We start from the raw sequence: 25,604 nt of genomic DNA, 5'->3' as shown, positions 1-25,604 counted from the left end.
CCCAGCTTGTATGTATTCCACCTCCCTGCTTGTACATATTCCTGTAGCCAGGCAAACTCTACACTGCAGACCGTTCTCGGGTACAGTGATGCTGCCACGTCCCTGTATTATTCACAGAGCTATGTCATCTTAATTGTGTCTACACCACAAATACAGTGTGGACAGGCATACCAGTGCTCGCTTTAATCTAATTAGCATGGGTAACACTAAGAGTGAAGACACAGTGGCAAGGGCTTCAGTGCAGGCTAGCCACCTCAACACAAGCCTGCCAGGGCCCTGGGTATGTACTGGGGCAGTTGGCTCATGCTGAAGTCTGTGGTGCCACGGCTACACTACTAGTGTCACCTGTGCTAGCTAAGTTAAAACGAGGGTGGGTCTGCCTAGGAGTGCTCCAGTCACACCTGCATTGGCTGCGCAGCTGTACCCTTCATGTGCCAGTGGTGTGCCAGCGTGGGGCGCTGCCAGCCTACGCTGAAGAGACGCTTGGGACTGACCTGACAGGGAGCTCTGCAGAACAGAAGTGAGGTGCACGGGCCGAGCTGTGCGAGAGGGGGTAGAGGACTAGCAAGGGTGCTTCAGGTCAGGACTGAAGTGAAGTGGTAGAACTGGGGAGTTTATACAGATCCCCTTGTTGTCCAGTTCTAAACCTGCGCTTATCAGTCTCCTTTTAGAAGGCAGGTGGCCCTTTCCCACACACACTGAATCTAACCACTCCGCCGCTTCTCCTTGGGCTAGTCCTCCCCACCTGCTGTGATAGCTATTTTCCATAAAGGGTTTTAAGGCTCGATGTGGGCCAGCCCATTCGCTCACCCAGTGCAGGTCTGTGTTATGGCAGCGGAGGCTGCGCAGTCACTGGTTTCTTACCTCTCACAAACACGTAGATGCTGATCGCTGTGGTGCCCTCGATTTTGGCACTGATGTACTTGTAGTAACACCGGTAGAAGCCTGTGTCATTAGCCTGGGTCCCGGTCAGCACCACCACCTTGCAGTAGGGCTTTGCGTCAATGCCCTCGCAGTCCTCCTCCCGGATGGTCCGGCCGCCACTGAGGTTCACCAATACCACTGTCTCGTTCTCCTTTTCGCCCTGGTCAGGGCCCACCAGGCCACCAGGCCACGACCACTCCAGGGGGTGCTGCCCTCTTTACAGAAACAAAGGGGAAGGTTAGCCAGTGAGCAGGAGTGGAAGAACCTGGGGGGCTGTTCATCCTTACTCAGCCTACCCTTCATTCACATAGGAGTGTGGCTACTACCCTCACTGCTGGGGCATATTTTTTTTGCCGACTTCTCCTGTGCTGATTGGGAAAAGGGGACCCCAGGCACCAGGCAGCTGTCCCTATTCTCCCTCAGGAGAGCCAAATAAGGTGTGCCCAGCCCATGTCTGCACATGCCTGGAAGTGCAGGCCATGAACGCCACTGTCAGGCTGGTGCCTGGAGGAACCATCTCATTCCTCATGGGGAGGAAGGGGTGTGGTGTGATGGTGAAAGCATATAGGTCCATTAACCCAGCCAGTGACACACAGGAAGATGGATATATCCCATTGCCATAGGGTCACCTCCATGGGGAATTTCATGCTGTCAAATATCAGTTCACTTGCAGTAGGGAGTCTACCCGTCCCTAGTTCCCATGACTTTATCTCACTAATACTGATTCCAGGGTGAGGATTAGCCCAGGATCTGGAGAGAAAGGATCCATTTCTTCAGTATTTCCTTCCCCTTTACTAAGAAGAGTTTCCACTGATATAGACAACATTTAAGGGCTTGTCTACACTACCACATGGGGTCGATCTAAGATACGCAACTACCGCTACGTGAATAGCGTAGCTGAAGTCGGCGTATTTAGATCTACTTACCGCAGTATGACAGGTTTTCAGAGTAGCAGCCGTGTTAGTCTGTATTCGCAAAAAGAAAAGGAGTACTTGTGGCACCTTAGAGACTAACAAATTTATTTGAGCATAAGCTTTCGTGAGCTACAGCTCACTTCATCGGATCCACAGTATGCATCCGATGAAGTGAGCTGTAGCTCACGAAAGTTTATGCTCAAATAAATTTGTTAGTCTCTAAGGTGTCACAAGTCCTCCTTTTCTTTTTACTGCAGTATGTTCACTGTGGTAAGTCGACAGCTGACGCTCTCCCCTCGACTCCGCTTGCGCTTCTTGTTCTGGTGGAGTTCTGGAGTTGATGGGAGAGCGCTCAGCGGTCAATTTATCGCATCTATTGACCCCCGTTGGATCGATCACTGCCCGCCAATGCGGCGTGTAGTATAGACAAGCCCTTAGACATGACATATTCTGTCCTTACCCCATGTGGGGCAGCAGCTGACCCAGGCTCTGATGTGATAAATGGAGTGGAGAGGAGAAATGAAAGAGGATTAGGGTGTATTGGAAAGAAAAAGGAGAAAAGAAAATGAGGAGAGAGCAAAAGAGATCAAAAAAAGGGAAGAGAAAACAAAGGGAAAGCTACAAATTCAAGCTGAACTTCCTTAAATCCAGCCGCTGGGTCTATTTCCCTCCCTTTCATACCAGCTGGGACTCCCTGCAGCCAATCACCCTGGCAGAGGCTCTCACCATGTGTTTTTATTCAAGCAGTCCTGCAATGCTAGTTCCTCTAACCTTTTCTATATGGGGCTGCCCAGCGAGCTCCTTACAGGCCGGCTCTAAGCTGGTTCACGTTTCTGCCGTCGTGGAGAGCTCTGACTGCAAATGTTCATCAAACCCAAGGAGGACACCAGAGTTTGCTCTCTATCCTTCAAGGAAAAAGTGCCAGGGAACATGAAGAAAACTCCAGGCATGAAATACAAGTGTGTATTTATACACGGTCTAGGATTTATGGAGCCTGGGATATACACAGACACTCATCTGTGTGCAAAAACCCACCCACCCGACCCACCCACACAGCTCGACACAACATCACTCTCTCATTAAAAATAACACTATCGTGTATTCTACACTGAAGGTTTCATTCTGCGAAATCAGACCCTGCCTCAGAGAGAGAGTGATTACCACCAATAGCTGGATTCTTTAAGCAAGGAACTAGGAGGAGGAAATTAGATAAAGATAAGAAAAGAAATTAGATAAAGAGCCCTCAGATGGCACAATTCGATATCAGCTGAGACTAGCCCACGATAGGGTTCCTGTTCCATGGTATTGGAGATGCCATGCCTTCCTCTTTGTATTTGTCTTTAGCAGAGGATTGCCCTTCCTGAAAGCTCTGTGCTGCAGAGACCTTGCTTGGCAGAGGAAGGCTGGAAGGAATTTATAGTTCCTCTAATTAGCCACAGAGGTCCCTGTTGAGTGATGCAAGACCCCTCTTCTACGTCCACAGCGGTCTCGGTCCCTGACAATATACCGAGCAAGAGAAGTCTCAGGAATTGTACAGACATATTATAATAGTTCATGCTAACAACTCTTTTTGAAGGGATGTTAAATCTCATGCTTCAGGGTGTAAGCCAATCTCTAACTATTAGAGACCAGGATGAGACCTAATATGGGGGTAGATTATCCTACACCTGGCTACTGTGAGGTTCTTACACCTCCCTCTGAAGGTTCTTACACCTCCCTCTGAAGTTGGCTGCTGTCAGAGACAGGATACTGGGTAAGATGGACCTTGGTTCTGGTCCAGTCTGGCGTTCCTGTGTTCTTAGGTGTTTCACAGCATTGTGGCATGCTCACCAAAGGACCAACGAGCTGGCTGCCTTCTTCACCAATCAGGATCCAGAATTAGATGCTTAATTAGTTACAAAGACTCTTTGTACTTTTTGGTCCAGACTCAGTCCGGAGTCTAAGCCAAATTATACCAGTGCAGATGCAGGGGAAAGGTCCAAGCCACAGGAGGTGCATGAGAAAGGGAGGTTGTTGTTACCTGTGGCCCCAGGGATGCCCACGTAGGGACAGTGCAGCTTCCAAAGTGGGTGGTGCTGGGAAGAGAGAGTGGCCAAGGGAGCTGATTTAACACAGCCACTGAGCACCCTGTCTTGATGGATATATTGTGAAACCCTGACCAGTACTTATTGCTGCCCTCCTCTGGGAATCCCCTCCTGGGGTTCAGAGGGATCAGGAGGTGGTGGGAGGTGTAATTTACATGATGCATTTAGCCCCATCTCTCTAACTGAAGGCGCAGACTGGAGAATTCCAAGGCTCTTTGCTCTTAACGTCCATGGCTTTTGAAAAGGGCTTTGTAGGCTTGCCACAGAGTCCTGTGCTCTGTTAAAAGGTGGCTCTGCTGTGAAAGGTGGCCCAGGGAGGCATTGTGGAGTTCCATGTTCATTGTGCCTCATGAACGCGCTCAGCATACAAGTAGAACAATGTATGTTCTAGCTGCCCGTCCTGCAAACTCAGCCTGGACTCAGAGAGCCGAGCTGGGTCCTTTCCTACTCATCAAGAACAGGAGCTTCAGGCTACATTGAGCCCTCAGTCATATCTGGGCATCCCCATTTTCTTCAAAAATTGCCCTTAATGGCACCTGTGCCACCCCCTTGTCTTCAGTGGGCTCGCACCGGAGTAACTGACTGGAACATTTCTGTTTACTTAATTCTGTTGATTCAGGAAATGGAATTGAAACCACAATTCACTCAGTCTCACAGAGCTAACAGGAATAAAAATGTCCTCTAAACGTATCTTTATCGCTAAAATGAGCAGACCTGACAATACACAGAAGGATAGGTCTGTCGAGCAAGAAGGGACTATTTTTACAGTGGCACCTGAGCACAGTTGCACTTTAAGTCTCTGATGTAGCGTGAATCTAGTTTCACTAGGACAGAACAAGCCAGAGTTGGGGAGACACTAGATTAAATTGACTCTTTTCCATAGGCTCTAATTTATATTTTAAAAATATATTTGGATTTTTAAATTGTTTCCATCCAATGCATATACATGAAATCAATCAATCAATCAGACATCGAAACCAGAAACAAATGATAAACCCTCCTCACCTCCTATCCAGAGTCATACATGTCATTCCCCACTGAGTCCACCTAATCCCTCTGCACTTAACTTACTTTTCAAAAGCCTGGGAGATCAGACTCTTTAGCTGGATAGCAGTGCTTATTAACTAGATCTCAAGATTTTAAGGCAGACAGTATTGTGGAGCCTCAAAACCTCTTGCATTTGTTCAGAAATTCTTGGGGCTGCATGTGAAGCTTAATAATTCTACAAGTCTCCAGAGTTTCTGCTTTCTGTTTGTTTACCAACTGGGGTTTTCACATATTGTCCAATCCATTGTTTTATTAACCATCAGGGCTAGCAGTAGTTGAGTGATGGATATTTATATAAACACATATCTGAGATGGGCCAATACAAACAGACTTGTTGACAGGCCCATGGGTTGTTCTTAATTGAAGCACTCTTGCCTCAAACATTTCTGGTCCAAATTCCATGGTGATGTGTATGGGGGTGTGAGTTACATGTCGGTAAGTGGGAGTGAGTCTAAGTGACTGTAATTTGTGTGTTAAGTGGGTTAGAAAGAGATGGAAGTTACACCAGCTTAGACTCACTTAGATTCACCTCTGAACCTGGCCTGCTGTGTTTGGAAGAGGTCCAAGTAATGGTTTCTGGGCATCTCCCTCTCAGCTATACTTCATCTTTGCAGTTTTGCTTCAAAACGGTCTTTGTTACACTGATCCAGCATTGGCCCATCTGTCAGGTCCTTGACAGCATTCTGCTTTGCTGAGAGTTAGGAGACAGGCAGTGCTGGTGCCAGCTAACAACAGAGGCAGTACAGACTTCTCAACAGCTGTTTTCTTCATTAACCAAAATACTTTCTGAAAGGATGCTCTTCACGGGAGATGGAGAGGAACTGACAGCACTCTTCTTACCAGCCCAGTCCTCTCCCAAACACAGACTGATGGCTACATAGCAAAAACTGCAGAGGCTTTGTGGTCTAATCTGTTGAAGAGAGATCACCCAACTTCAGATAGGACTTTTTGGGTCTCCCATGCTGAGCAGCGAATCAAAATGGATGCAGTTCTGCTTCTTCCAAATGCTACCATGAAAGCTTCCATGCAGGGCACAGGTTTCTCCTTCCATGCTTCCAGCACAGCAACAGTGCTCACGTATTTGTCATCGTGCACCAGGAGGGGTCCAGGATCAAACTTCCTTTCTCCCAGAGCAATATTTGTGCAGCCACAAACATCCATTAAACAGCTCTATTAAACTGTTGTGCAGTTGACAATCCTCCACTCCCCTTTCTGAGGCTTGCTCTACACTTAAAAGTTTTACGATATAACTATGGCAGTTAGGGATGTGATTATATGTTCACCAAAAGAGTTAGACCAGTGATAGCCCTGGTGTGGATCCAGTTGCCCGAGTCTAATGGTGATTTATACTGGTATAGCTATCCCTTTTCCTGTATATGAACAGCTATACCAGCATAAAGTACATGTATATAGTTATAACAGCATCCCCAGGAGAGGGTTGTACAGTTTTAGTGATTCCAGTACAGTTAAGGCACTAAAACTTTCTAGCCTAGACCAGGCTTGAATTTCAAAGCCACTTACACCGATCCAGCACACCTGAGTGACTAAAACCTGCAGGAGGATGTAAGGGGCAGGTAGTGAGAGGTGTGATACCAATCTCTTTTTGCATTTCTTTCCGCCCAACATTTCTGCTGCTGTGCAATCAGCTCCCATGTCCTCTGCTCCAGTATTCAGGAAATGGAAAGGCACCGTCTCTCTGCTTCCCCTCTGGCAGGTGCTGCCAGGCCATGAACACTGAGATTCATCCCAATATTGTTTTCGCCAGTCTTGGGACTTGCGCTCATAAAAGATGTGCTGTATGTGTGGACCTCACCCCTTTGTCCCTACTCCATCACATGCTTGGACTCAGTTGCTCAGCTCTGCTGATGGGCAACCCAAGGGCCCAGAGCTGATGCCCCTTTCCAGAAGCAAAAGAGGTTTTTTTATATGGGGCCCGGCACTGTCTGTGCAGGGAAAGAAAAGCCAGCTTGAGTGCAGTTCTCTGCCTAAACACTGCTTAACAGCCTTGTACTACAGGGATGGGAGGCTGCTAAAAAGGACAGTTTCTAGGAGTTACAACATGGACAAACAAAAGCCAGCTCCACTTTGACTCCCAGCAGGAGGGTCACTGGATACTAATCTGAAAGGACATCATTTTAGTTCAACAATCTCCCCCTGCCCACCCCGGCACCCTCCCCCTTTTCTCTTCTCTTCCCCCGCACCTCTGTGGTCTGGAAGCTGCATATTTTTGCTGCCATAACCCTTCAGCTCCCATTAATGTAAGCCATGTCTTTTCAGGGTGGTCCGTGGTCCAGGGGAGACTTGGAGACACAGCTGGGCATAATTAACGACGTATGAACCAGTACGGATTTGCTTTTCATTCCAATGACGGAGCAGTTGGGGGTGAGGATGATAAGGTAACTGCCTTCTCAGCAGAGTCATCCCCTTGAGATGCGATAGAAACACCAGCCCTAGAGCTCCATGGGAGGAGGGGGAGCATCTGAACTATGCCGAAGGTGCAGAGAGGAAACTCCAGCAGCGTCTGTGGAGTGTCCCTGTAAAGTGATCATTCTCGGGGTAATGTAGGGAGCATGCCCTACTCGGAGGGGAAGCAGGATGTCAAGTGGGCAGAGTTTTCATGATCCTGTGGAAGGTGCAGGGATCCCTCTCCCTTAGTGCTGTTTGCAGACCCGCCCCCTACGATCTTTGGCTGGCCATGTAGTCTCCCGAACATCTGGGAGCTCAGGACAGAGTTGCTCCTTTTTTGCCTCTACCTTTTCCATCCTGGCCCGCAGTTTGGATGTCTTCCTAGCGAGCATGAAAGATGAGCTGAAGTCAGCAGCAGGGAACGGGGGAAGCTGTAAGCTATTTGGGTAGTTTCTTCTGTTTCTCAGATGCTAACTAAGAGCCTGGGTCATTTTGCTTTGGCAAAGGAGGCCTTTCTGTGTAGAGTCCAGACTGGAAATCAGACTCTTTTCTGCTCCCCATGGTTTCCTTTCATGTACATAGATACATAATAAGGGTATAACTACAGATACAATGTTAGCATAACTGCTATTTCCTGTGCTGGAGGGGTGGAATTAAAGAGAAGGGCTTCACACAGCACATTAAACAGGCAAGTATATGCATACAGGACAGCCAGGGGCACTGACTGGCAGGGGGTATTTTTTATTTACCCACCCATTTCTATCCGGAATACATCGTCTTTGCCTTAGATCAACCAGCAACACAGGACTCTATATATGCATTTATCCATCACTTCCCTTGCCCTGCTTTGGTGTAAGGATACCTGCTCTTCCCAGCTGTACATCTGGCTTGAGAAGGTTTCCTTCCATGGCTGAGCAGGACGGGTCAGGGCTGGCGACTAGCCCATCGCAGGGAGCATGTTGCTCCGTGTCTCGTGCAGTGCACATCACAGAGGTAATGGATAACTATACATATGCTTACGTGTGGGGTTCAGCTCTGCCCTTGCGTGTGTTGCTGCAAATGGGGGCAAATGGGGGCAAAAGGGTGCGGCTTCCACAGTCGCATGCAAAAGCCAAGATGGGTGAAATCTGAGCTGGCAGCCAGCTTCCCTCCAGAGTGTACAGGACAGCAGAAGGAAGCCTTGCCATCAGCAGCCAGCACTGACTCACAGCAGGTCAGGCATGCACGCTGCACCAGCTCAGAGGTGGAGCAACACTCACCCTGCAATATGTCAGATGCCAGCCCGGACCCTTCCTGCTCAGCCGCGGCAGGAAGCCTTCTCAAGCCAGATCTGCAGCTGGGAAGGCACCGCCACCTATGCTGCAGCAGCTTTCCTAGTGTGCGGACATGCCATTGCGAAGGAACGAAGGAGGGTGTATTCAGGGAGAAGGCACAGCATGGGCACTGGGAGCACGAGCATGTTCCATGCTGCCTCTGCAGAAGCGCTCCAACCGCTGGCATGCCCGTCCGCTCCTGGGCCTCCCTGCTCAGAAGGGTTCCACTGAGGTACAGTAGGTTTTGTGATGTGAAGACAGGTCCCCTAAACAGAGACCAATTATACTGTCTCTCTCCTTTACCTACCAAGGTCCAAATGAAGTCATGGGAGAGTGTGGCACCGCCACTGTAAAGAGAACTGGGCAGGCAGATCGCTGAACCCATGAGGAACCCCACTGATTTCATCTATATTTTCTAGCCTTCTGCTTGCTCCTCAGAACCAGGATAACAAATGACTTGCAAGTGGTGCACAGTTATGAGGGGTGTTCAGGAAAAGGCTAGATAATCTTATGTCAAGATGAGTGGACAAACGTAACGTGCTTGCGGAGAGATTTGGAGTGGACGCGCCACTTTAATCCTTATTGCTGAGGGCGTTCAGTGGCACAGCGGGCTGCATGCCACCACTGGAGACATGCTCTCAAATCCTGGCACCCGTCACTTTAAGTTGTTGGGGTAAAACTGTTGGTTCACCAGCCAAACCCAGTTTGAGCCAGCAAAGTCTTTCTCCCCACGGATTTATTTTCCCTTAAGAGCTGCAGGGCAGCGTGTGCAGCATAAACGGAGAAACATCCCAGCGTGGGGCAAACCAGTCCAGGCAGTGTAGAGCTCTGTCTTCTCAAAGGCATCTTCTCTTTCTGATTGCCAAGCTCCTCTTGTAGAGTTACCCATCCCTCCCTGAGAGCTTGACGGCGGCCTTCCACCCACAACCGCCTTGCCTTGCCCATCTGTATGAGGACTAAGCAAGGCATTAGCCCCCTGCTTGCTGGAAAACAAGGAGGGACTCTGGACACAGTCACAGTCATCGATGAGGGTGGCTTTCTCCCCCCAGTCTCTATTTCTCCACAGCATAAAACCACCAAATGACTGGCACCCTTTGCTCCAGAGAGAAGCCAGAACTAGCTGGAACTGCAGGGAGAGTAGTGCCAAAGAGGCTATCACACAGAAAAGGAAGAGGAGGATGGTAAGGAAAACACCTTATTCTAGAGCCAACAAGGGAACCTGTGAGATCATGCAAACAGCTCCCCATTCTTCTACTAGCTGCTTCCAGCTGGTCCTACATGCAATGGAGGTTACCACCATCTCAGGGGATGCTTCGTCAACCAGGAATATCTGCAGAGACTTCTAACAAGCCATGTTAAACTGCCCATTTCCAGCTGTCCTGAAGCTAGGGACTCCACTGATGACCTCCTGTTGGACTTTTCTTTGAGCACTTAAGAGCTGGCCCAGGTAAGCTACCCAAAAACATTTTTATTTGTCTCTTACCTGCAGGTAATAGTCAGTGTATCCTTGGAGTTTATGGTGTGTTCCTCCTCGGTGATGCTGAGAGTGGGTGGGGTCATAGAGTAGCCTCTCACCAGATCTGGGGAGAGAAAGAAGAGAAGGAGCAATGCGGAAATGTGATAAATCTGGTCACTCCGCTGTGTGTTAGTTTGGTTTGGTCTCTGAAGCCAGTCTAAGTAAATGTAGGAGGGCGACCAGGCCCGCTGAGGGAAAGACTCTGTAACAGAGCAGTGGGATTCTGTTGCCCCCAGTTAATTTACTGCTGACTCACTGGGGCAAGTGAAGTTCATTAGACTCTAACCATAAGGGAGCAGTTCTCCAGCAAAGGGTCTGGTACAGGTCCAGAGGGAAGAAAACACAGGAGCAGATGAGGCCTGGAGAGAGGATTATGGCTGGGTTGAAGGAAATCTAGGAACAGCCCATCCTCAAGAGCTGGTTGAGGCTGAGATTCCATGAAGTATTGTTTTGGAATTACCCCTTTTAGTAATAAACCAGAGGCCGGGTAGTTTTGTCTGAAGTTGGGTGCGAATCCCATCTGCTTACAGACCCCCAATTTAAAAACGCAGAACTCTTACATATATACTGATGACGTGGGGAAAACCTTTCAACACAAGGCTCTCAAAAGGCAACAGCATCTTTTCACACTTACACTGAATGTTTTCCTAACTATGGACTCTCTCGGATATGACTGAGACTGTCTGGGAGGATGTTATCCCTTTTGGGATTCAGGCAGAACCATTTCCATGGCTGGTGGAGTAGAATTCCATGAGACAAATTACACACCCTTATGCAGGGAGAGTCGTTGTTTGGCTAGGTGAACACAATATAATTAATTTCTTCTTCAAGTCTTGTGTGGATCCCTCTTCCAGGGCACAAGCCACGCATCTGATACACATGTCCACCATAAGAGGGACCCACACTGAGAAAGCATCTTGAAGAACCACAGCTAGTGGAAGGTAAATAACCATTGATTTTCATTAACACAGTGTGGCCAACTCTCCTGATTTTAACGTGAGCCTTGTGATATTTGATGCTTATCTCAAAGCCCCTGCTTCTGAAGGGATGTGATTAGGAAAGCCCCATGGCTTTCATTAAAAAAAAAAAAGTTTCTAACTCTCAAGATTGCAAAAGAAAGTTTAAAATGTGACCCAGGTGCATGCTAAAGGCGAAGGAGGCAAAGAAAAAGAACTAAAAATGCATTACTAAAAGCCTCCTGGTTTTTAAACCAAAGTCAGGCCTCAAAAGTCACGAGACTGAGCTTTGAACTCCTGGGGTTGGCCATCGTGTTAACATCCTGGCTGAGGGAGGGCAGCTAGGTTTTGCTCCTGGGCTGGTGAGTTTGGTTTTATGTTAGATAGCAATGTGACTGAGGATATGGAAAAGGCTAAAGAAAGAAAGCATCTGGTGAAACTACTGGCTCCCTCTGGGACTGAGCCACAGTCTGGAAAAGCACATGAGAAGCGGCTATATGGAGGCTGGGACAGGCTCCCGCAGTCAGCTGTGAGACGTGCAGAGTAACATCCACCTTGTGTGAATGGGCCTCCAGTAACGGAGCTCTGTGCAGACAGCCTGGGTTTTTAATTGTTTTCCACTTCCTTCCCGCCTAGAAGTCATTCTGACGGTGGTCACGTGACTGGCTGTGTCTATGGAAACAGGGCTAGCGCTAGCAATCGCCCAGCTCTGGCTCTGACTGACGGACTGTTCTCCCAATCACTCTTTTCCTGTTCCTGAGATACGTAATGACTGGGATGGGGTCAGCTTTTCCCGGGTTGGCTCTGTGATGAGATGACTGTACTTGTTCATAGTACAGAACCAGGTGATCTCCTCGCTGAGTTAAAGGAATCCATGCCTTTGTCCACACCGCCCTTTAAGCACAAGCACGCACGCACATCCACTCCCGTCCACACTGCCCCCCTCCCCGCTCATTCAGATCCTTCCAAGAGACTCACTTCTTCCACAAACCTGTAAGCAATGAGTCAACAACATTCATCACTTACAACGAAATAAGCAGATCCTAGTCAGCCACTCCTCTGGCTTCTCAGTGGGTCTGGCCTGCCCTAAATCTGCCTTGTTTGGACTGAAAGCTCTTTGAGGAAGGCACTGCCTGCCTTTTGTTCCTTGGGTCATGCTGAGCACATTGTCAGCTCCCGGCAAATAAGTAATTATAAAAAAATACCTGGGAGGGGAACAAGATATAAAGGATTTGAAGAGACAGTGGTAGGGATTGGAGGGCCTGCCAGAGATAGACATGATGAGAAAAAGGCCCCGAGAGAATTGTGCACGCGAGCGGGACAGACAGACAGACAGACAGGGTGAGCATCTTTTCAAACAGGTCTCTGACCTTGCCCAGGCAACCCGATTGAAGTGTGCCAACTTGGGGGGCTCACCTATGCATTCTGAAACCCTGGCCCAGGGTGAGATCGAGTGAGTGAAAGAGGATAAGGCAACGTGTGGGCAAAAGAGGATGGCAGTGTGGGAGTGAGGGGGAGACTGAGAAAGGGAAAGAGTGAGTGAGTGTGGAAGACAAGGAGAGAGAGGCATAGACAGAAGGGGTTAAGTGTCCCATCCACCCGAGGCCATCACTTAAACAACTCATTGTTAGAAAAGAAAAGAAAAGAAAAGAAAAGAAAAGAAAAGAAAATAGAAAGAGACTTTGGACAACATATAAAAAATGTGCCCCATGCTTGTGAAAATAACTGAAAGCATTTTTGATAAAATCACTGAAAAATATAACAACATTTATTAAAAAAAAAATACAGCTTCTCTGCTACAAGCCTGGTCTGAATACAAATCTGTCTTTCCTATTACTGCTGGACATGTCTATCCCTGTGCAGACACTGCTCTCCACATGGCCAGCGAGCACCCAGTCTGTCTAGCAGAGACTCTTCACTGCCCTGCAGTACCTGCCCCGTGAATGGGTCCCAGCACATGAATGGAGAAAACAAACCAAGCTCTGCAAGCGCCATTACATTGTGGCCCACCCCTGAAATAAAACATGGGAGCCCTGACAGCACCAGTTAGACACGGGGTGCTATTATTTACCCTCCGAGAAGCTTCCCCTTTTTGTCTGTTGGGGGGAATTTTCCCGCCCTTTCAGAGTGAATGCAGTGGGCTAGCAGCTCTGCAGCTCTAGCAGCCCGGTACGGCGCAGGTAAGCACCGTGCGAGGATCTGACCCTACAGGCAATGCACTCCCAGGAGGGGTCCCACTGGAGTCAATGGGCATGTATAACTGCATCTGGGAGTGAGCAGCGTCAGTGGGGCTCACACTAGCTGTACAAATAGCTGTGTAGATAGTACTTCGGACGCTCTCAAGCCCACCCCACCCCCAGGCCAAGCTCCAGCCTGAGCCGCTGGGTCTACACAGCTATTTTCAGAGTGCTAGCATGAGCCCCGCTATGGGACAGGTCTGTGGACCCCAGGCAGGGAGGGTTGCTCCCAGATGCAGCGTTTGCATGCCTGATGGGACTACTCACATGCTTGAAGGTAAGCACATGGGTAAGTATCTGCATAGTCAGAGCCTAAGCTTCTCCTATGCATCTCCATCAATGTACCTCGGGCTTGACCTGCAGCACTGCCTGAACATTCCCCCCCCCCCCCCACCAATGCGATTCAGTCCAGACCTTTAGCCCCTTCTGATACTCCTCCCTTTGGTCCCAGCACTGCTCTGAGAATGCAGCTCAATCCAGACTTACAATCCCTTTGTTAGTCCAGTGCTGGGTCCCCACAAAGCTATGCAATGCTTCTCAGGCCTGCATGGACTCCTTGCTGGTCCAGGCCTCCCCGTAGCAGAGCTCCACTAAGATCTAGGCTGAGATCACCAAACTAATTTCGACATCTGGCTGGGGTGTTGTGTCAACAGAAATGTGCATAGAAATCTTTCGTTTGGGGCATTCTCCCCCCCCCAGTTTTTTAGATGAAAAACTAGACCCCCAGCAACTGAAATGGTCAGAGCTTTGCTAAAAAAATATTCAATTGTAGGTTTTCAAAACTGAAAATTGTTACCGAAAATGGTTTTCAAAAACTAAAAATGCTTTGGGCTTTGCTTAGAGTTTTTCATTGAAAAAATCAAAACAGAACAAAACAAACAAGTTTGAAAAAAATTATTAAAAAAAAAAAATTCCCCGCAAAATACAAAGGCATTTTTGACCAGTTCCACATGTTTTGTTTGTGACCGGGGCAATGTATGAACCCAGTTCTTCAGAGCAGAAAGGTGAGTGCATTAATCCACTTCACCAGCTGGAAGCTCCAGATCTCAGCAGTGGCCTGAAAATAAATCAGTTCCCGGATCTGGTGAGTTTAACTGACAGCAAATTAAATAACCCTAATAATTAATTCACTGGGAAAGAGTCGGAAATTGATTTGCAGGTCCCAGCTCCCTGATTGTACTGGGGAAATGTTGAGGGATGCTTCAGCTGCTATATAGTTCTCTCTCTGCAAGGGCCTGGTTTTCAGAGTCACTGAGCACCTAAGCCCCAGCTGGAGTCAGTGGGAGCTGTGCGGCTCGCTGCCGTTAACAATCAGCTGTGAGTTGCTAAGACTTTCACCCTGCTGCACCCCTTGTATTTTTGGCTATATGTGTTAGTATGATGTATAGTACAGTAGCGCCTAGAGGCTCAAGCTGCGATAGGGGCACTGTCACAGTAGGTGCTGTACATAAATGTAGTGAGAGAAAGCCCCTGCCCCAAACTGCTCACAAACTAAATAGACAAGACAGACAAAGGGTGGGAGGGAACATCAGAGGCACAGAGGTGAAGTGACTTGCCCAAGGACACACAGCAGGTGAGTGGCAGAGCCAGGAATAGAACCAAGGGCTCCTGACTCCAAGTCCCATGCCTACGTTGCCTCCGTAGGAAAAGTGAGGCCTGTTAGCAGCAGCTGATTGAGATTGGTGCTCTGGGTTGTTTCCCTAGCGGGGAGGTGCAGTCAGCCTTGGTACCTGCAGGAGGCTCGGGGCAGAGCATCTCTTCCAGCGTAGACCCAGGTGAAGACCCAGTGGAGCACCCACAGCCACAAAAACAAAACCCTCACTCCCTTTATGTGCAACTTTATAACCTGTTAGAAAACAGCACCAGGGGGCGGAGGGAAGGCTGGGGAAGAAAGAAAAAGTACAAGCTGTGCAGGTTTGGACTCTGGGATTCCTGCAGATGCATCCTGTCCATGGCTGTCCACAAGTACAACAGGAAAAGGAACAAATGCTCCATCAGAATGCGCCATGGCCTGAGCTCATCGCCCTGAGCAGGGGACAGCGGTGTGACTGACCAGCCAGCATGGAGCCGGCCCTCCCACCAATCCATCCCACCTCGCTCAGCCCCCGTTAGCTTCCCCATGGATCCCAGCCTTTCGTAACAGCAAGTGGGAGTTTCCCAGGCTCCCTGATCCCTCTAGATGCAGCTTCTTGTGTTGAACTAGAAAAGCACCTGTGACCCTTAGGCCCCAAGCTGTGATTCGGCAACTGGGAATCCTGGGGGCTGGAGTTAAATAAGTAGTTTGGGTAACTAGGCGGATTATGGGCAGGAGGGTACATGTCACCGGTGGTCTCTAGGGTGACCAGATGGCAAGTGTGAAAAATCGGGACGGGGGTGGGGAGTCAGAGGTGCCTATATAACAAAAAGCCCCCAAAATCAGAACGGTCCTTATAAAATCGGGACATCTGGTCACCCAAGTGGTATCTGATGTGGTACTGACCTCCAAGACTTCAGCGCGGGCATCTGACACTCTACAGTTTGAATCAGAACTCATCCCAACTCCGTCCCCCGGCCCCATCCTGCTCCTTCACCAAATCCCCCCTGACGCATTCAGCATGGATCCCTTGCCTGCATGGATGTGGTGGAGGTTCCCAAGGTAATGCACCCTGTGCTGGAATTCTCCCCAGTGCTCACACAACACAACCTGACTCTCCTGACCGTTGATCTTGGCACTGGGTTTTGCTATTAAACGTCAGCTGACTGACATACAGATGGTTCATGTCTCTGGCAAATCCCAGAGTGTGAGGGAGATGCCTCATGCGAATACAATGCTCCCACTTCCCCAGGAGAGTCTACAAGTTATCACTCAGCCACTTCATCTCACAGGGGGAGCCCAAGGGAACCCAACTCTTACATGTACAGTGACGTGCAATTTTTGTGCGTGTCTGTGTGCAGTGAAGGGGGCGATATCTAAAATCACACACACACTTAGGTGGAGAAGGAATTAATGTAATTAAAAAGGCATGCAGCAGCCCCAGCCATCTTTGTTTTTTCAAGATGGTTTCCAAGTGAGTTGGCAGCAGGACATTAAAATAAACAGTGCTGGATTGATGGGACATAGAGAGAGGAAGCAGGATTCCACAGCCACTCACACCTTGTCTATTTTGGGAAAAGTGCGTTTCCCATCGGTTTTCCTATCCTTGATCTTTCAGCACCCGGCTCTTAAAGGGGCAGGCTGCAGACCAGCGACCTTATCCTTACTGGATTTATTGTCTATGATTCCTTAATCTCCTTGAAACCCGCCTCTTCTGCTCTCTGAAATCACTATACCAATGTGGAGCTCTCTCGGAATAAGGGCTAGTCTCTGACATGGAATGGCTGGCCCTCCCTGTCACCCACCCTCTCTGCAACCTGACCCTTCTGTCTCACTGTTGGACTCACAAGGTGGGTGAGGTGATCTCTTTTATTGGGCCGACTTTTATTGGTGAGAGAGAGAGAGAGAGAGAGAGAGAGAGGAGCTTTCGAGCTTGTCTGACTGTTGGACTGCCAGGGAAGGAAGGCTAATCTCCCTAAAACAGTTGCCAACCAATGGTATACGCTAACCATCTCTTGCTGCACTTCTCCAATGTTCAGTCTTTTGTCTGACCAGGTAATAATTCCATGGCATTAGATTACAACAAAGACAAGGAGAGTGCTGGAAGCACATTGAGACAATACAGCCAGGGAGCTGGATTTCCTTCTCCCTTAAATGGTTTTACACCAGCCAGGCTGACTTCAGTGGAGTTATTCCTGATTTACACCAGCGTATGAGAAAGGACAGTTGGGCCCAATGTATGTGAATTCATTCTCTGCCCTTTCCTATTGCCACTGGACCATCAGCTAGGACTTGGGGGCGGACCTGAAGTGCTGTGCAGCTCTGCAGCCATGGTCAGCCACGGAGTAACAGAGCCTTTGCCTGGGCGGGGGAAAGCGGAGACGTTCATGGCGCAGAGGTGAGCGTGCTGCGGTCAGTGCCATTCAGAAAAGTGAGAGCCTGTGAGCTCCCATCATCCTCAGGCCAGCAGGAAGCCCTGCTGGGATCCTCTCTGAGCCCTCTCAAACCACTTCAGCACTTCTCCGTTTCCCTTTCCCTCCCTCTTGGAGGAGTCCGACCTGTTAATTAACACAGTTCCTCTCTGGAGAGGGATTTAGTTCACACTCTGTCCCTCTCGCTGACTTCCTTTCCTGTCCAATGCCGGACTGAAACACGCTGGCTGCAGTCACCCCTAAGTATCGTACAGCCCCAACCGGGCCCCAGGATGGAGATATCCCCTCGCTCCGCAAAGCCGCTTAATAAATGGACTTTTAAAAGGCTGTTTGTTTTATCGCCAGTGGCCCCAGTAAGTATTTCCAGAGTTGGAGCCGCAAGCATTTAGCAAAGGGTTCATTAACCCTAGGCCCTCTGCTCCCTATTCCCACCCCCATCCTAGTGCCACAGACTCTCTCCCCTCCTCCTCTCCCCTCTCTCTGCTGTTCCCATCTCCTCTTCCTTTCTCCCTGGCCCTCCCCCTCCCCGTCTGGGCCCCCATATAGTCTTCCCTTCAGGCTCCTCTTCCCTCTCTTGTCCCCCATTTCCTCTCTCCCTTCCTTGACCATCTTCCTGTTTCATTGCACACCTCCACACTGCCCATGTTCTAAACCGCCAGCGGGTTTGAAACTCACTTGGCTCTTGTCACTGTGGCCGCAGCTACGCTACACTGGGGTGCCACATTGGGCTAATTGGCCCTTCTCGTCTCCCTGCTCAGACAGGGCCATCTGACCCCTGATGGGACAACGCAGGGTGGCACTGCTAAAGGTTACCAGGAAAAGCTGAATAAGAAAGTGCATTTCAAATCCAAGTGGCTCCTCGCTGGGGAGAGGAGCAAGGAACCAAGTTGAACAAGGGGAATGAAATCAATCTATTTTGTTATAACAAGGCAATTGGCATTTCCCTCCCCAAGCCCCCCTCTCTGCCTTGTTTGCCTTCAAGTTGAGCTCTGAGCATTTCCAGATATTAGCAGAGAAGCTGGCAGCCAAATGAATGTCTAGACGGCCTTTTGGGTGAGTTCCTTGTGTCAACAACAGCAGAGGTTACTGCTGATGGGGGATGTCAGCACCAGAAATGTCAGGACAAGGCCATAGATTTCCACTCCCCTTCCCCTTCCCCCCACCTGCCCCATGGCTAGGGGCACATTGAACAGCGTGGTTCTTCTTTTCCCTGATAGAGCTCTGAACCAGAGGCTCATCACCAGTCCTGCCGCAGGCATGGAACACACTTAATTGTCACACAGACTTTTCCACATCTAAGGCAAAGCTAAAAAGAAACATACGTGCATTCTTCTCCCCCACCCAGCAAAGGGACAAATCCTGACACACTCATCTTATTCAGGCAAAACTGCCCATCAATGGGAGTTCGTAACAACCAAGGAAAGGCCTCAGACTTTGGACCATTATGTTTATGAAGGGCATCTCCACCCAGACAAACATCTGGTAACCAGTTCCCACAACATGGTTCAGGGCTCCTGCCCCAACAGTTTACAGTCCTCTCCCATGTGGTCTTATATGAGACGGTGCAGCTTAGTGGGTGGACCAGGGCACCATGTGTCAGGAGGATCCCTTGGGTTCTAAGCCTAGCTCTGACCCGGAGTCGTCAAGTGGGTGTCATTCAACTCCTCATCACCTTGGCTTCTCTATCTGTAAATGCCAAAACAGACCTGCTTTGTGGGTGCTGAGAGGAGTCACTACCCAATGTCTGTAAAGAGCTTTGAAGATTTCAAGCGCTCTAAGGGTTAACTCCACTCTCAGTTACAGCGTGTAAATTGGGAGAAACTTGACTGTAGATGTAGGTGTACCTGGAATCAGACTGTGGCCTTAGTGTTACATCCTGGAGAGCCTTCTGTAGCCAAGGAGCGTTGGACCGGGTGACATACTCTTCAGAATCCATCAAGACCATTCCAAAGCTGATCCAAGGTGCAGAACAAAGTGAAGCACTCCCTGCCCCGGGGGCTGAACATATGACATCCACGATGAACCTAGCCTCCTGCAATCAGAGACTGGAGCTGGGAATCCAGATCAGCTCTCTTCAGGGGTACCACAGAGCCACCAGGACAGCACGACATGGGGTCTCCTTTAAAGTGTCTTCAGTTTCCTTTGACCTTTGCGTCATGAATTTGTGAGCCTGAACTCCTGGCTGGTGGGAGCTGTTGCATTTCAGAGGTAGTCTGCTCTCCCTGAACTTCTCCAGACTACTCCCTTCTCAATCTCCCTTTGTGTTGATGAGCAGAGTCTATTGAGCCCTACCAGGCTCCCATGCCTCTTGCTGGGGAGTGGTAATTCCTGCTCCTTTCCCCCATCATTTTTATAAGAATAATATCTACAGCTGTGAGATATCTTAGCTCTTTTATCTGTTTGCAAGCCCCAGGGGAAAGACCCTTTGCTCCATCCCCTTCCTGGGTTCCCTGGAGTTGGGAAAAATGACAGAACTGCCTTTTGTGTGTTTGCATCTTAGAAATTTATCTTCTTGTTCCGAACTACTCCTGACACCTTGAAAAGCGAAACTGACTCTCCAGACAGCAAGGACCCTATCTGTAGAAGGAGCTCTGTCCAAAGCAAATACTAGGAAGGAACCCTTCTCCATTTCTCAGCTTTGTTTTTCATGGCAGAGAGAAGCAGATGAGGGGCACTTGCTACCTACCCAAGCCACATGAGACATATGTAGCAGAGACAGGATGGCTGGCATTAGGAAAGCTTATTTAGTCCAGATGGGAGGAAACTCTGTGCATTGTTTGATGGTTATTTGGCAGCTCTTACGAAATGGGTTGGTGGTCAAGTTCTATTAAACTAGTTCCTAGGAGACAGGGCACAAGAGTCACTATCAAAATGAGCACTAACACAACTGACACCCTCCATGGTGTAATCAGCAGAGGCCAAGGACTGGACAGGGTGTGGAGACAGAAGACTTTCCCAGTCTGGGCTGTCAGAACTAGCACCTTTCCCCAGCATTAAATCCACTTGACTCTATATTTCTGAAGCCTGATTCCCCATTGCCCTGCACCTTGTGCAGTAATTTACACCAGTGCAAAGCAGGTGCAAATCATTACCATTCTGAATGTGTAGCATTTTACACCCACTTTGCACTGATATCAACAATTGCACAAGAACAGGGAATCTGGCCCCGGTGTCTTTATCCACCTTGCATACGCATAGGAAGTGCATGTGACACAGGCAAAACTGGCCCCATTTCCCACCTACTGGGACTGGAGTTCCCAGAAAAGAATGACTCTTCCTCTCTTCTCCAGGATAATTTTATAGAGTCATACGTGAAAAACAAAGTGTGGTTGTCATATAACGAACCTGGGAGCTGGCAGGTCTACAAGGGGAATTTGAGTGCACAGCTGTCACCTACTCCTCCTCATGGTCACTCACGTCAGGAAAGAGGACGAGGAAGGAAAGAGGAAGGCTTGTTTGCGGAGGAGTGAGATATCACAGAAGGCTGAAAAATGAATAAATCTGCTCTCGCACACTCTAGCCACAGCTGGGATAAACCACCACAAAGAGGCCCCAGGTGATTTCTCTCCAGCCTGTCAGCTGGGATGAGCAATCCCAATGGCTGGGTGGAATTTACTTTGGGAAAATGGAACAGTCTCTTACCACCAGCCTGTGCCAGATTAGGCACAAGAGCCATGATAAGGTGAGTCACGGCTCAAAGCTGGGTTTGAATAGCTCTGATCCTCTTTCTTTTTAAAGGGTCCCTGCAGGAAGAAGAGGGGCTAAGACACTGCCACCTTACAAATAATAAAGAAGAAAAAGAAAGCAGGAAATGCGCAAAAGTAGCACGTTCACATGAGGCACAAGGAACTGGGTCTCTTTCTTGTGCTTCTCTTAAGGGGCTAATTAGAGTGGATTCCAATTTGCTTTCCCCTGTTCCACAAGAAGTTACAGTAGAACCTCAAAGATCCGAACACCAGTGTTACAGACTGACTGGTCAACCAGACACCATGTGAAACCAGAAGTAACCAATCAGGCAGCAGCAGAGACAAAAAACAAACAAACAAACAAAAAAACCAGCAAATACTGTACTGTTCCTGTATTGCATCTTAAAGGCACATCTGGGCTGCCTCCCCCGCACCTTTCCCACTGCCTGCAAACTCATGCAGGGGTTGAGTAGGGTGCTCAGCTGCTGCTGAAACCTAGCCTGGATTGTCAGCTGGTGGATCTGGAGCCTGAATTGCGCTTTGTTCAGAGTTACGAACATTTCCGAGTTAAGGACGATCTCCATCCGAGGTGTCCGTAACTCTGAGGTTCGACTGCAGTGAGTCAGTCCGTGTCCTGTCTTTGCTCCGTAGGACATTAATTGCAGCTCTTCACTCAGCATCTTGTTCCTGTCCCACAAAGAGTTAGTTACAGGGGCTCAGCTAGTGCTTTCTCACAACCAGATGCAGGGCTAATCGCAGCTGTAGGTGTCTTGTCCATGACCACCAATGCCTTCATTATAAGGGGCCAGTGTCTTTGTCCCACACACAGTTATCCCCATTAGAGAATTAATCACATAATCCCATTCCTAAATAAATTACGAGTTACTTAATGTTCTCTCTCTGTCACACTCCATGTGGTGTTAATTACAGGGTGACATGCCCTGTCCTACCCAGAGTTCATTTAGCTCATAGGTCAGCATCCTCCTATCCTCACCCCTGGGGCTTGCTTATAATAAATGATGCTTACAATACTATATCTAGCTGCTTTATCGTGCCTTTCATCCAGGAATCTCAAATCACTGCATATATACACATTAGTGAATTAATTAAACTGCAGAACGTCTGTGTGAGATAGGTGTTATCTCTACTGACTAGGAAATAATGGCAGAGAGGCCATAAGTCATCTCTGCACCAGTAGAGAGACCAACGCGAGGATCGAGGAGATGGAGGGATGGTTCTTGACTTCTCTGAGGGGCTGTCCTAGAAATCCATCATGCAGCATGTCCCTGCAGGGAGGGACCTACCCCGATAATGGGCAGTCAGAAGCTGTGGAGAAAGATGTGCGGTCTAACGGATAGAGTACTCAACTAGGACTCAGGAGGCCAAAACTCTATTGGCAGCTGGGATGTGAGGTGACTGGGGCATGTCATGTCACCTCTCTGTGCCTCAGTTTCCCCATAGCAAAATGGGAATAATGATACTGACCTTCTTTGTAAAGTGCTTTGAGATCTGCTGATGAAAAGTGCAATGTAAGACCTGGGTATTGTTATTAATGCAACAGTGCCAGTGGGGAAGCTGGTTTATGCCAGAAGAAGACCCTGAGAAGAGACAGGAGCATGGGGGGAATCTTGATGGGGCTGCAAGCATCCAGCAGCAGAGCATCTGCCTGAGTGCAGGCCAGTGGGAGCAAAAGGAATGGACCAGCAAGACCAGGCCATGTGGAATCATGGAGGCAGGAGCAGCCCTCTGCCCAGAAGATCTTTTGGGGCCATTTTAACCTTGCAAAAAGCTCCTGTTAAAATTGGGGCTTGTCCTTTGAAATAAGAGACAGGAAACAATCCCAGTCCAGCTGGAGGGGAAGAGTGGCCTAAAAGAACCTGGCCCCCTAAACTCCTAGGCTTAGATTTTACAAGGTATTTAAGTGCATAATCCCATTGCTTTCAATGGTAGCTAGGTGCCTGAATACCTTTAAATATCTGGCACTAGTGCTACAACAGAAGAGCTCCTGGAACCATGCAGGGAGAGGTATATCATGAGGGGCCACGTATAGGCCTATAGGGGAGGAGCAGGCAATCCATTACAGAGAACACAGTCCAAAAGGCTGCTTTGCCTTCCTACGTAGGTAGATAGATCCCCCCATCAATGTATTATCTGAGCTCCTCACAAATATTAATGAATCAATTCTTGCAACCCCGTAGTGTGGTAGGGAAGTTTTATCAGCCCCATTGCACAGGTTGTGAAATGACGCGCAGAGAGAGTCATACTAAAACTTTCCACTAATTTTGGGTGCCTCCGTTTTTGGCTGCCCATCTTAAGACCTCAAAACCAGAGGCACTCGAGAGGGTGGCCCCTTTTGAAAACGTGGCCCTTAGAGAGTTGTCGCGGGTTGCATAGGAAGTCGGGCTGTGGCAGAGCCAGCAACTGAACCCAACCGAAGAGGCTCCCAGTAGGTTGGTTGGGGATGTCCAGAACTCCTTGGGAAGGCACAAAATGCAAGAGAGGCGCCTGAAGGGGCATCCTGAGTATGTGATCTGGGCCATGTTGAGGGGCAAGGTTGAGATCTTTGGGGCTTTTGAGAAGGAATGTAAATGGATCTGGTTTCCTGACCAGCTATAACACTACATTGTGACTCAACTCTTTGGAGGAAGGGATGCAGCAAGACCTGTGGACTTGCTCTTAGACCTAAGACCTCTCTGTGCCTCACGCGAGAACGGGAATAGTATTTACCCATCTCACAGAGGGGGGTGGGGTAGGTGCTTCTGGGTCCCCAGAAAGAAACTGCTAGGGGATAACATTGCATTATTAGCACCAGCCCTATTAAAGAGTCCTGTCTATCTGAGGGTATGTGTGTGTCAGGAAACCACCAGGCATTAGGGCCTATAGGACCTTGCCCGTGATCATATAGTGCCCTTAGCAGGCTGCCAGATATTTGAGAGTTTGGACTTGCCTTCACAGGAGCAGGGAGGGGAAAGCTGCCAAAGTTCAGTCAACTCCAGGACTTCCAGCATCCTTACTTTGCTCAGGGAACAGCATCAGTTCCTCTGGTCACTGACTGTCTGAGTGTTTATCTGTCTGTCTCTCTCCCTCTCTCTCTGCAGGAAGCTCTATCTCACCAATCCCCTGGCTTGCTCCAGCCTGATTTCCTGCACTCTCCTGCCAGGTCTACCCTGCTTTTTCCTCCCCCACCCCCACACTATGGCTGTCAGGCCATGTTTGCATTTCTGTCTCCCCCAGCCTTTCCTCTCCCCTCCCTCAACCCCCCCTCCCTTTCCCCACTCGCTCTCTGTTCCATCCTCCCAGAGAGGAGATGTTCTGAGCCAAAGTTAGTCTCTGTCAGGTAGCCACATGTCCGGCCTGGAGCAGTGGGTCAGCCGGGGCCACCCTGCAGACCTCCTCTCAGATCTGTGCTGTCAGCAGCCGCTCCGGCCCCCAGGGGAGCTGGATGTTTGCCACTCTTCGTTGGGGAGGGATGCTCTCTGCACATCTGAGAGAGTGTTTCCCTTCAGGCCAGCCAGCCAATAGCTGTTGTCCCACCCTTCTCTTATTGGCAAGGGGCTGGCCAGAGCCTCTTTGTTTGGTCCTTGATTCTCTGAAATGCTTTGGGATTGTTGGCTGCCCATTCCTAGCGGGTGAATCTTTTCCCTGTCTTTGAGCTAGAAGATGCTCCAGCCATCTGTGTGTTTTATTTCCTCATAGAAACTGAAATGCCCAGGACTGCTTCCTCTGCCAGAGCAAAGCTCGGGTTTTCAGTGGGACGCAGGCCAGGGAGACAAGGGAGGCCGGGGGGAAGAACAAGCATCTTCAGACACAAGTCAAGTTGGACCTGCTTTGATCACCAGATTCAATCTTCAAGGACGAGAAAGGAGCTCTTCAAAACCTGACAGGCTTCAAGGTGTCTGCAGTGACTTCCAGAGCTGTGCTGTAGCCATCAAAATCAGAGTCAGGCTCAAGGACTTCTTAGTAGCACGGAGCAGAGGTTTTCTCCCAATTAACGTACTCTGCCAGCCTCACGGATGCAGCTTCCATTGGTCGCATGGTTAGAGCCTTGCAAATCAACTAAATATTACCTGTCCGCATCTTAGGGCCCGTCAGTTTTCCTCCCTGTCCCTTGTCATTTCTCTCTCTCACAGCCTGGCAATCATACCATTTTACACGTCAGTAAGTTCTGACTAATTATAAAAAGCATGGGGCCCAGATGGCTCAGTGGATTGGTAATGGAAAATAGCACATTTTGCTTGCAGCTCACTAGACATAGTGATCCAGCCTATATTGGGCATGAGCAATAGATCAGATAGCTGACTGATGGCCTGCGTGAATTAGTCTAAGTCCAGTGCCTAGCAGACAAGTGTCTGTGTCACAAAAAGACACCATCACACTACTTGGCCTTCTCAGCAGAGACCAAGATTTGAATGGGCCAGGAAGGTTGAATTCTGCTCGAGTTGTAGTGGTGATCCCTCCCGGTCAAGGTTGAAGGCAAATGGTTCTGTGAGCTGTGTGCATGCTGGTGGGGTGGCTT

At 49.1% G+C, this 25,604-nt stretch overlaps 1 protein-coding gene across 2 annotated transcripts in view; it reads right to left on the bottom strand.

The window, feature by feature from the left end:
- FLT4 (fms related receptor tyrosine kinase 4) overlaps nucleotides 1-25,604 on the bottom strand; it is a 97,048-nt gene that overhangs the window by 51,871 nt on the left and 19,573 nt on the right. For both annotated transcript variants that reach the window (XM_074960327.1, XM_074960328.1), the window contains exons 2-3: nucleotides 10,172-10,268; nucleotides 865-1,139 (exon numbers count right to left, since the gene is read on the bottom strand). In XM_074960327.1, coding sequence (XP_074816428.1) covers nucleotides 865-1,139; nucleotides 10,172-10,268 — 372 coding nt within the window. The remainder of the gene's footprint in view (nucleotides 1-864; nucleotides 1,140-10,171; nucleotides 10,269-25,604) is intronic.

This window comes from Natator depressus, chromosome 8, assembly GCF_965152275.1.
Source record: "Natator depressus isolate rNatDep1 chromosome 8, rNatDep2.hap1, whole genome shotgun sequence".
Taxonomy (NCBI): domain Eukaryota; kingdom Metazoa; phylum Chordata; order Testudines; family Cheloniidae; genus Natator; species Natator depressus.
The sequence above is the reverse complement of the archived record's forward strand: the minus strand, read 5'-3'. Positions and strand labels throughout refer to the sequence as shown.